Source organism: Chrysemys picta, chromosome 2, assembly GCF_011386835.1.
Source record: "Chrysemys picta bellii isolate R12L10 chromosome 2, ASM1138683v2, whole genome shotgun sequence".
Taxonomy (NCBI): Eukaryota; Metazoa; Chordata; order Testudines; family Emydidae; genus Chrysemys; species Chrysemys picta.
In genome coordinates this window covers 255,470,014-255,482,244 of record NC_088792.1, presented here as the reverse complement: position 1 = coordinate 255,482,244, position 12,231 = coordinate 255,470,014, and the positions used below count along the sequence as shown (strand labels likewise).

Here is a 12,231-nt window from a genome sequence, read left to right as displayed (position 1 = left end):
TAAAATTTGTGTATATGTCTTCTCTGAAGCACAATCCATACCAACCACTAACCTTCACCTCCTCGCCTCTCAGCTAGATAGATTCACTTATTTAACAAACATATTCTTCCCTTTCTTTCATCTACGCAACCACACTGATATCACTCAGCTTTCACAAGCATAACTGAAGGAAGAATTTGGTCCTAAATGTTTTACTGTTTCAGCCAACATCATTAAAAATGTAGCCTTTTGATAGGTTTGTGATTTCATCTAATCATTTGACCAAGAAAATCTTATGTGACAACACAACCCAGATACTTGAAACAGTTAATTGAAAGTTTTCAACAGGCACAGTTGTCCCTATCAAAAATGAGTAGCATACCCAAATGAATGTATTAACTCTAATGTTCTTCTCCATGTTACCCTTACTGCAATTTGTCATTAAACATATTTCAAAATAAAAAACAAAGCAAAAAAAACCAACCCACCATGTGAAACTGAAAACCACATGGGAACAGCTATAGATCACATGATTCAATCAAGTATATTAAATAAGATACAATACAATGGAATAAACAATGACCCATAATGAATATTGAAATAGTAAAAAAGAAAATAAGTCTTACCTTTTTCACTAACACTTTCACTTTCAATCTCTACATCATCACAGCTCGTATATTCTGGAGTAGAAGCCAATTCTTCTTCTGAGCTGCTCAATGAAACCTGACGCATTTTACCTCCCTTTTTTGTTTTGTGTGGCTTTGGTGGTGGAGGCCTGACTGACTCAGATTGATCTGAACTGAGTGAATCATTCCTTAACATGGTTTCCATTTTTTCACGTTTAGTTTTCCGTACGGCAGAACTGGGATCCAAATGGTGCTGTTTCCTTAATGAATCAGTGCGCCTCATGTCTGGCCTATCGAGAGGAATTGGACTCCTCCTAGGTGTTGGAGGGCTATGATTTGTTGTCCTCTGACGATTGGGACTTGGTCCCTGAGCCTCTCGAGTTCTTTCCACAGAATATGAACGTTGGTTTTCCATGGCAGCTCTGCGCTCAGATATAGATCTTTGCCTTGATGGTCGTTCCATCCTCAGCATAGATATCCGGGACTCCTCCAGTTCAGTGTTTGCCAACGAGACATCACTGTGTCTTCGTTCATGGCGTGCTCGGGATACTTCAGCATGGATACGCATTTGTTCCTCATATGGTTGTGGTTTGACAGGATAACGAGCCAAATTAGGATCACTTCGGTATCGTGCCTGGTACTCCTCTTCTCGCCTCTGCCTCTCATATTCCTCTCTGTTCTGCACCTCATCTTCCTCTACAGAATACTCTTTGGAATGTCTGCGACTTCTTCTGTTAGAATCTCTGTAGTCACCAAGTTCAGGTTCTTCATACAGCTGAGACCCACGCTGTGATCGCCTATCTGTATAATCTGATGGTGACCTTGGCATTGCACTGTCTGATGTAGCATGCTGTGAATATTCGTCTCTCTCGTCCCTTTGGTCGTATCTTCTGTTCTGATCTCTTGATACTGATGGGCTTCTTTTCCTAAGTAAAGAAAGACAAACAACAGGTAAGAAAATTCTGTCGATAATTCCAATAGCATAAATATATCTGTTACTTTAAATGGATTAAGAAGGTACTGTGGTCTGCAGATTCAAACACAATCATTCCACTGACTTCTTTTCTGATTGCAAGTATGCTTGAACCTCTTTTATTTATTTTTATTTTTTTGAAGAAACTTAATGAGAGTATGCCATGTTGTGTATTTATTGACAGTTCATAATTCACTGAAGCCAAAAACGTTACAAAGAAAAAAATTAATGTCATAATAATTAAACATTTTAAAAATAGAATATAAGTACTTACACCACTTCTACAGCATGACAACCATCTTACGAGCTTCTATATTTCCTGGTGTAAATTTCAAGCCAATGAGATTTCACACCTGCCTCAGTAATTTGTTCTAGTGTTCAACTACTCTTACAGTTAGGAAGTTTCTTCTAATAGTTAACCTAAATCTCCCTTTCTGAAATTTAAGCTCATTACTTCTTGTTCTGTCCTCAGGGGTAAAGAAGAACAATTTATCACCCTCCTCTGTATAGCAACCTTTTACGTACCTGAAAACTGTTTTGTCCCCACTCAGTCTTCTCTTCTCCAGTCTAAAGAAATTCATTTTTTTCCAATCTTTCCTTGTAGGCCATGTTTTCTAGACCTTTAATCATTTTTGTTGCTCTCTTCTGGAGTTTCTCCAATTTATCCACAACTTTACTGAAGAGAGATACCCATAACTGGATACAATATTCCAGCCAAGGCCTTATTAATGCTGAATAGCATGGAAGAATTACTTATGCCACTCCTGCTAATACATCCCAGAATTATGTTTGCTTTTTTTGCAACAGTATTATGTTGTTGACCCATACTTAGTTTGTGATCCACTCTAATTTCCACATCCTTTTCTGCAATAGTCCTTCCTACACAGTTATTTCCTGTTTCATAATTATTCCTTTCCTACTACAGTATTTTTTATTTTTCCTTATTCAACTTCATCCTATTTATTTCAGACCATTTCTCCAGTTTGTCAGGATCATTTTGAATTTTAATTCTGTCTTTCAAAGCGCTAGGCCATTATCCAAATCATTTATGAAGATATTGAATCAGACCCAGAACTGATCCCTGTGGGACCCACTCAATATGCCCTTCCAGCTTGATTGTGATCTATTGATAACTACTCTCTGAGTGTGGTTTTCCAGCCAGTTGTGCACCCACTTTATAGTAGGTTCATCTAGGCTATATTTATCTAGTTTATGAGAAGGTTATGAGAGGCAGTATCAAAAGCCTTACTAAAGTCAAGATATACCATATCTACCACTTCTCCCCTATCCACAAGGCTTGTTACACTGTCAAAGAGGGATATTGGGTTGGCTTGACATGATTTGTTCTTGACAAATCCATGTTGACTCTTACTTATTACCTTATTTTCTTCGAGGTGCTTACAAATTGATTGTTTGATTATTCGCTCCATTATCTTTCCAGGTACTGAAATTAAGCTGACTGGTCCATAATTCCCTTGTTGTCCTTATTCCACCTTTTAAAGATAGGTACTATATTTGCCCTTTTCCAGTCCTCAGTTATGTCTCCCATCCTCCATGAGTTCTCAAAGATAACTGCTAATGCTTAGGGATCTCTTCAGCAAGTTCCTTAAGTATTCTGGGATGTATTTCATCAAGGCCTGCCAACTTGAAGACATTTAACTTGTCTTAGAAATTCTTAACTTGTTCCTTCCCTATTTTAGCTTCAGATCCTACCCCATTTACAGTGATGTTCTCTATGTTAGTCATCCGATCAATGCTAATTTTTTAGGTGAAAATGAAACAAAAAAGGCATTTAAAACTTTGGTCATCACTGTGTTTTCTGTTACTGTCTTTCCATCCTCATTTAGTAATGGGCCTACCCTGTTCCTGGTCTTCCTCTTGCTTCCGATGTATTTGTAAAATGCTTTCTTGTTATTCTTTATATCCCTAACTAATTTAATCTCATTTTGTGCTTTTAAATTTTATCCCTACATGCATGGTGTTATTTTTTTATATTCATCCTTTGTAATTTGAACTAGTTTCCATTTCTTGTATGATTCTTTTCTGAGTTTCAGGTCATTGAGGATCTCTTGGTTAAGCCAGGGTGGCCTCTTACCATACTTCCTATCTTTCCTATTCATAGGCATAGTTTGCTCTCGTGCCCTTAATAATGTCGCTCTAAAAAAATTTTCAACTCTCCTGAACTCTTTTTTTCCCTTAGACTTGCTTCCCATGGGATCTTTCCTACCAAGTCTTTGAATTTGCTAAAGCCTGCTTTCTTGAAGTCCATTGTCTTTATTTTGCTGTTTTCCCTCCTACCATTCATAAACTTTGACCCCTTCCTGGTCTCACAGTGAACCCACACAGGTGCCTAGCCCTGCGACTTCACCTCTCTCAGGGTGGAATCTCACCTTATCTCTCTAATATCCTGGGACCAATACGGCTACAACACCACCTTATATATCTGTTGTTATTTTTAGATTACAAGCTAATTCCCACTGATCATTATGAGCTTCCATCTAATCCATTCTTTGTCGTTAACTACTTTTAAGGTGTCTTATAAAAACCCTTAATTTTGCTCCCCCAACTAGATGAACTAACGGAAATCATACTGCTGTGTTTACAGAAATACACTGGCACATTCAAAGCTAATATGCCTTGAGAATGTGTCAATTATTCTGATGTGCAAAATCCAACTATCAGGTCAAAAAGGCAATCTTTGTGGTAATTTTTCTGAAAATTAACACATTTTTTGAAAAGGTCACCATTTGATTGTAAAGTGAGCACAGGCAGCTTGAGTTCTGCTCCTTTTAATTAATAAAAATATATATAGTATTTTTCAACTTCCAAGTACTTCATAAATATTATATTTAAACATATATGTGAGGCACATGACATAAATATTATCCCAATTTTTCAGATGTGAAAGCTGAAACAGATTAAAGATGAACTGTAAAGAAAAAAATCCTAACAACCTTCACATGTTTGCTATTAATTCACACTAACATGTTTTTTAAAGCTTTCCTCCCCCCCCATGCCCCCAGATCTATGACATTTAGCGGTGTGTCTCATCCTTATCTTCATATCAGGGGAAATCTTGTTTACAGTGTGGTAGTGACATCACTAGTACCATAGAAATTCAAATAGCTCAGCTGTAATCTGACCTCCTTCTGCTCAAACAGTCAATTTACTTGATTCCCTTCCCCACACCATGCCGGAAAAGTTGGAGGATAAGTACTTAAAGCAAAGTAGAGAAGAAATAAATCCCCCCCCCCCCGGCCTTCTTTGATGGCAATGATTTCAGTGGGTGGAGCCTAAGCCTGATGAGACTCTCATTCACTTGGACTTTTCGCTGAAAGGAAAATCCACAGTTGTATTTTGTTTTTAAATCAGTTCAAGAGTTTTGTGAAGAAACAAAATAGGCTGAGGTAAGTTTCCATTAAATTTTAAAAAGTGACTAAACTCAAAAATCCCATGCAATTCACCAATGCTGCAGTATAAAGGGTATCTATATCACATTCAGAAATTGTTCTCAGCACTCCCTGGCTCCCAGTTCTGTGTTCAGCCCACTATCATACAGCTCAATTAATTGGTTATCATCTTATTTTGTACTACATACACTACAGGAAGTGTTGAAAAAGTTATGCTTATACCCCATGTAAAAATAACAGTGTGGACACTACATTTATCTACACAGGCTTACAGTTTTCACACAGGTGAGATGTTATTGAATAGATAAACATAAAAAGAAATACTTGGTTTAGCCTGGACCATAGTCATCTATTTACAAATACAATAATTGGTTGTCTAGTTGCATAGTCTAGTTATGATTTACCAAAAAGTTTGCTCTTCATTTCCTACAAACCAAATTACTGAGAAACAAATTTTAATAATCAATTTAAAATTTTTGCATCATATATAATGTAACAGAATTAGAAAGATGATGGATTTACCTTGTTAGGGGTTTTCTGTGTATGTTTATTGTTGTGAAAAAGATTAATTTTTCTGGATTTTCAAAATATATAAATATTTCAGTGTTATAGATCTGACAAATTATCCTTAGTATCTATAAAGAATTAAAAGGAATTTCTTGGGAAAGATTATTTCTGTTCCCAGCATTAGAAAAACTAGGTTCACTTTTTAATCACAGGTGCCATTGTTTTGGTAAAGAGAAAAAGCCATTTCAACACTGTCATAAATGATCGTGCAAGCAGGGGAGGGCATTTATAATCATGAGCACTGAAGCAATATGTACAAGAAACCATTTACTTAAATGTTTTCAAAATATATTTTACATACACAAATGAGATACTTCGAAGTGATAGGAAAACAGTACTTGCTCAGTACTATTTTAACATCAGCATTGCCAACCTCAAGAGATCAAAAATTATGTCAGCTCCTCAAAAACAGTAAGATTTTTTTTTAAATTGTGGTTTTTAGTTGGCCTTTTTTATTTTTTAACTCCCCTCTATTCCTCTACCAACATGTGTGATAATTTCAGGTTGAAAAGTCAGCCTTTAATGCACACAAAAATGTACACCTCTCCTTGGCTGCCCAGATGGTGATGTCATTTACCTTATCCTCATCCCTGAGATAGGAAATGGATGACAGTTTCCCTATTACTGTTTTGACCCAGCAGCAATCTTCTCTGCTTCCTGCTGTCCAAGGACTTCTCTAGCTGGGGCCAAGGAATACCACTTCTTTGGTCACCCCTTCTCATGCCTTCTACTGCCTCTCTGTGTTATAAGACCATACATGAAGGCAGGGATCAGTGGCAGAACAGGTCTGTGTCCTTAGTCACGAGGCTCATACAGATTTCTGGCCTTGTGCTCAGCCCTGGAAACTGTGGGATTGCAAAAGTTTCTCCTTCAGCCAATAAAATCCCATGCCTCACAATCAGTTTGTGAGAACTGGCAACATTGCCTTCTACTGGCTGCTCAGAGGGACTCTCCTTACCCACCACTACCATCAGGCTGAGGGAACTGCCATTCTGTGCCCTCCATCTCCCATCCCCATCATTGCACCTCTCAGCTTCCCTCCTGCCCCCACATTCCTCTGCACCCCTTTCCCCTGCAACTCCTAAATCTTCCTCCTGCTCCTCCTAAAAATCCTCATCCGCCTTTCACTATGTCCCACTACCCGCTGCTCCCCGCTAGGGTTGCCAATTTTGGTTGGATGTATTCCTGGAAGTTTAATCACATGACATAATCTTTAATTAAAGATTAATCTTTAATTCCTGGAGATTCCAGGACAGTCCTGGAGGGTTGGCAACCCTAACACAGTCCCTGTGTCCTCTGCAGCCTCCTGAACCATAGAATGGCACCATTTTGCTTATGGACATGCTTCAATCTCACTGAAAACAGGAGGCGGCAGCCAAATTTATTAAGGGCAGCCTCACTTCCACATGCTGATACAGTAAAACCTGCCTTAGCAACAACCTCTGAAGAGAAACTACCTGTCCCAAATGACTACTTGCAGAGGCCGTAGAACTTTCCCCCTATAATTTAACTGTGAAGAAATTGTGAAGAGTGACCACCTGTCATCTGCGACCAGAGACCACATTTTCTTACTCTCTTCAGAGCTGGGCAGAGCCAGCAGCTGCCGCTCTCCAGCCACCCAGCTCTGAAGGCAGCACCACCAGCAGCAGCAGCTCGGAAGTAAAGGTGACAATACTATACCTTTGAAGAGAGACAACCTCCTACAAGTGACTGCTTTTGCTAACTCCCATGAGTGGTCACTCTTGGCAGGTTTTATTGTAGGCTGTAGGGAAATGGTGGCCATCTTGCAGGCTTCAGCCCCATGGACATCATAGGAGATGGTGGCCATGAATAAGGGACATTTTTTCACTAGAATCGTGACAAAAATCACAAAAGTTGGCACTACTGTAATCCTCAGAGTGACAAACTAGACACTTAAGAAGCAATGCATGCATCTAGTTCCCTCCAGTTTCCCCTTGAAATCTACAAGGAAAGCTGTACAAGACACAGGGTATTTTGCAACTACTTGTAAGAGACCACCCCAGAAAATCTCCAAATATATGGAGCAAATTTTGCTCCTCCTTTATGAGATGATCACTTTTATTTGGTTACCAATATTTTGGTTCCTTTGAGAGATTGCTTAAGAATGGTTCCAATGCATATAGGTTTTAAGGACCATATTTTAAAGGTATCTAGGTGCTTAAAGATAAAGACAGGCACCTAGTGGGATTTTCAAAAATGCTTAGGTTCCTAACCTCCAGTAAGTTGTAAGGAAATAGTTGAGAAACCATCCTTTAGAGATGTGCAAAAAAAAAGTGCCTGGACCTGAGCTGGAGAGATTCAGGACCTTTCATGTTTGGATCCTAAAAGGATGCATAAGACATTTGGGCCCAAGTGACAAAGTGCTAATCAGTGGCACTTGCACCTGTATGTGCAGTACATCCATATCAGGAAAGAGAAGCAGGGTAGGCCATCCTACTGCCCACTCATGTTTAGCCCGGCTGGCCCTCTGTCAACATGGGGGGTGGCAGGATCAAAACTGAGTGAGTGGTATTGCAACGTGGTACACATGGGGTTGCAGCACTGCTCAGATTTGGCTTTGCATCATGTCAGAGTGGCCGTGGGGGCAAACCTGAGCAGTGCTGCAACCCCTGTGAACCAGGTTGCAATGCCATTAAGTTTTGGCCCCACAGTGCCCCCCACCCATCTTGATGGAGAGCTGGTGGGGCCTAACCTGAGTGGTCAGTGGGTTAACTGTAGGACAGCTCTTGCACCAGGGCTACCCCCAGGGAATCTGGCCAAACTCGCCCCACTTCCAGCAGCCTGTGTCACCTATCAGAGATGAGGAGGGTGAGCTGGAAGGCAGGGGCTGAGCATTGCATGGACTTGGCAGGTGAGGCACTGGGGCCACTGGCTGCAGCAGGAATGACTCCACAGAAATTGATGATCTATTCTTGGGTAAAAAGCAACAGAGGGTCCTGTGGCACCTTTAAGACTAACAGAAGTATTGGAGCATAAGCTTTCGTGGGTGGATGCCCACTTCATCAGATGCAAGGGTAGGGTACAGAATCCTCAAGTGCAAATGAGAGTAGAAGCTGAATGCTCAAAACACCACAGATTTTGGACCTAAAGAGAGAGAATCCTGCAGAGTGCAGGAGATCAGGCTGAAATATCCAGGGTCTTTTCTGTGCTTCTACAATGAGATTCTTTTATTAAAATATTTCCTTATATTTTCTTTTCCACAGTAATGAATCCAGCCAAATTTTAGCTGTTTTGTAAGTGTTACAAATGCTGTATCTGTATTAATTTCAGTAATTTTCTCATTCTGCGTATATAATGTTCCTGACGCAGTATTGCTGAATCATATTCTCATAAGCAACCATTTGCAAACATTTCAAAAACAGATATTGCTCCAGCTTATTGAGAATATTAACCTCTTCCTGTAAAAATGCTTTAAACTACCGGTACTTTCACCCCAGACCACCCTTTTTCCAATTCTCACATACTGTACAATGCTATATTGCATGGAATCTTTCCTATATCTGTGCTTTTTATTTGGTTTCTCACTCCACTGGGAAATGGGACACATACAGCTGACCCTGTGTTTTTGTGCTGAGTCAATTCAGCAGCCTACAGTGTGATACACAACAAATATATTCATTTTACAGGCTACTTTATAACTAATAGTCCTTTGAACAGACAGTGCTGCAGTTGGTCCAGCATTGAATTGTGTAAGCATATCATTAAATAAAATTTATCTGAAATATCACTTAATTTCTCAATTCAACAATCTCCTTACAAACCACATTTCATAATAATACCTTGCACCGATATAATGCTTTCTATCTAAGAATTTCGAGGCAAGACTGAGTTAAGTCTGCAATGAAGGTTATAAAATTTACTGAAGCATGAAAAAAATCACACTGCAGTTGCTGATCTGTGATAGCTTTAACCGGAATAGAGAAAAACACTCACTATGGGCTCAATCTGGTATCAACAGAGTGAAAGGACATATGTGGTAACAAAATCATTAACATAATGACATTTATCACGGATAACCTCATTTTGAACAGGATGGGATTGCAGAGATATACAAAACAACCTGGACTTCCATTGTGAAATCATATACACCTTATAAAAAATGAAGCATCCAATACATGTTTATTCCACAATACCACTGATTCTAGGATAATTTAACTTGTGTAGGAAACTGGCTAAACTGAGAAAGAGAAGCTGCTTCCTGCAACCAAAATAATAAAATATTCTGACATTTTAAGTTAAAGAACCAAAATGATTTTAGACACTCCTTTGTTTGTCTGCAAAGCTTCTAATCTATGATTCCTTTGTTTAAAAATGACAATTTTAAAGTACAAAAATAATATTTTTCTTTATTGCATCAAGAACATTGCATGTGGGAAAATGATACTGATAATGAAAGATGCTCTAATCATTTTATTATGACTGATATTTACAACAAATATGATTAATGTTTAACTATTTAACTTAGAAAAATATAAACAGAATTAGCCTCAACAAATGAGCAGAATTACTTTTATAGTTATGAAACATGAAGTTTATAAAATGTCCTCTTTGAAGATCATGTAATAATTTTGAACTGTAGCCCCAAAGTATATACTATAGTTTTATTTGAAAGTTCACTAATTTATCATGATTTAGAAAGTAACTGGAAACAACACACACACACACACACACACACTTGAGAATTCACTGTAGCAAATAACTATGAAAATAACAACAGACAAATTAATAGTTTAGATACTTCGATCTCATAGTCTTGTTAGTCAGCTTCACAGATGAACACTTACCCCTCATAAGATAGGTAAAATATTCCAGAACTTTTCTTTGGTTTTTAGTTATTTGTAAACATTTTCAAAGTTACTGATTTCTATGTTTTATAGCTATATGAACTGTAGTTGACCTACTTTTTCCAGAAAACAATTTATTTAATGTATTGAATATAATAGTAAAATGCTAAATTCCTTTACTAAATTTACTAGTCACCATGCACATTGAAATTATTAGGTTCAATCCTGCTCTGATTGCAATCAGTGGGAGAAGAATGAGGCCCTCTACCAATTATAATACAGTAGTAAAATAAAAAAATGGAGAGTGAGCTAAATAGTAATTGAGTGCACAATGTAAAGGAGATCACATGAATAAAAAGGAAGGATGTCCACAAACTATGTACTGAACTATTAAGAAATGGCATTCGAGATACAGAAAAACACTAATATTAATAGTAGAATTTAAAAAGTTTGCATAAACTACAATTAAAACAAATGCAGTATTGCAAGGAAATTCTATAAGCTGCAGATAATGTCGTTCAAGTTAAAATACTGAATTAAAAAATCAGCAAGGGTATGAGACCTTGCTAAAGACACAACAGCTACACTCCTGTGCCTAATGCTCAGTACATTATCTTCCAATCCCTGAAATAAATCTTTTGTCTAAAATAAGAAATATCTTCCTAATTTCCCCCAAAAGGACAACAAATACTGAGCATAATACATTGTTTTCACAAAGCACATTCAGCACCTTTCTTCCTGGCATTACCTTCTGATCAGCCACTGCACATCTGGGAAGTAGGAAGCATCATGATCATGAGAATACATCAATTTCTGTGCTGACTAGCACTTTCATTTAATCCTTCTAGCTTCAGTGTAATCATATGAACAGTCTCTTAATTAGTAGATACAACTTGCTGGATATTTCTTTACAATCCTTTTCCCTCCAAAATACAATTACAAGACATAAGTCATCTAGAAAAAGGTACAGTGCATAAAACAAAACTAATACTAATAATTCAAGACAGAGAGTTGACCCAATGGGGAAGCTGTTGAGAGTATGAGAGGAGGGCTATAGTTTAATACCGTTACCATGTGCTGTATATAGCTGGAGGTCAAGTAAGAATTTACCCTATAAGGAGGATTATGGTACTTAGCTGATTAGTGCCTTGCTACAGTAGAACTGCCTGCAAAATGTATACTCCGGGCCCAGGCATTTTTTAAAAACTATTCTTACAAGTGCCTAATTCTAGTATTTGTATTTAATGGTACATCTGTTCAATCTCTCTTATTGTGTTATGATATTTCTCAGATACTAAATAGATAATATTTATTATTTTAAAATATTTGTTGGACAAATTTTGATATACTTTTTGAAAACGTAGGTTAAAACCAGCTACAGGATCTACTTCAGTTTCGTATTATAGAACTGAAAATATTCACTTTAAATTATTTTTGCTATATTCACCCATTTGAAAAATCAGTGAAAATGAATGTATAGTATTTATTTCTAGCAACTGGCAAGCATCAGAACATAACTTCAGAAGTGGATGAGAATGTGACAAAAATACAAAGCAAACATATGGCTACCCTCATTTGCATTAAAATAAAGAGTTCTGCCGTACTTTCTGAACAAGTACTCTGACCCATACCAATTTCTTCTTATTATTTCATAATTAAGGCTCCCTCTGTCTACTAAAAACAGACTCAATCTTTAACAGAATTTGTGGATTGAAAGCACCACCTCTAAGTTTAAATGTGATTTAGAAAATATACTAGCCATGACAATGTGGTATCTCATGGGAAAACTCAGATTCAGAAACGACTTAGACTCTCCCCACCTTGGATGGGAGAGTGGTGAGGACAAGGAGCATGAAGAGATGACATTCTCA

General features: G+C 37.8%; 1 protein-coding gene across 26 annotated transcripts in view; it reads right to left on the bottom strand.

The window, feature by feature from the left end:
* Positions 1 to 12,231, bottom strand: part of RIMS2 (regulating synaptic membrane exocytosis 2) — a 782,248-nt gene that overhangs the window by 397,719 nt on the left and 372,298 nt on the right. For all 26 annotated transcript variants that reach the window (XR_010598944.1, XM_065585993.1, XM_065585982.1 and 23 more), the window contains one exon: positions 606 to 1,531. Coding sequence is in view for 25 of the 26 variants with exons in the window: in XM_065585993.1 (XP_065442065.1) it covers positions 606 to 1,531 (926 nt within the window). In the remaining variant the exon portion in view is untranslated. The remainder of the gene's footprint in view (positions 1 to 605; positions 1,532 to 12,231) is intronic.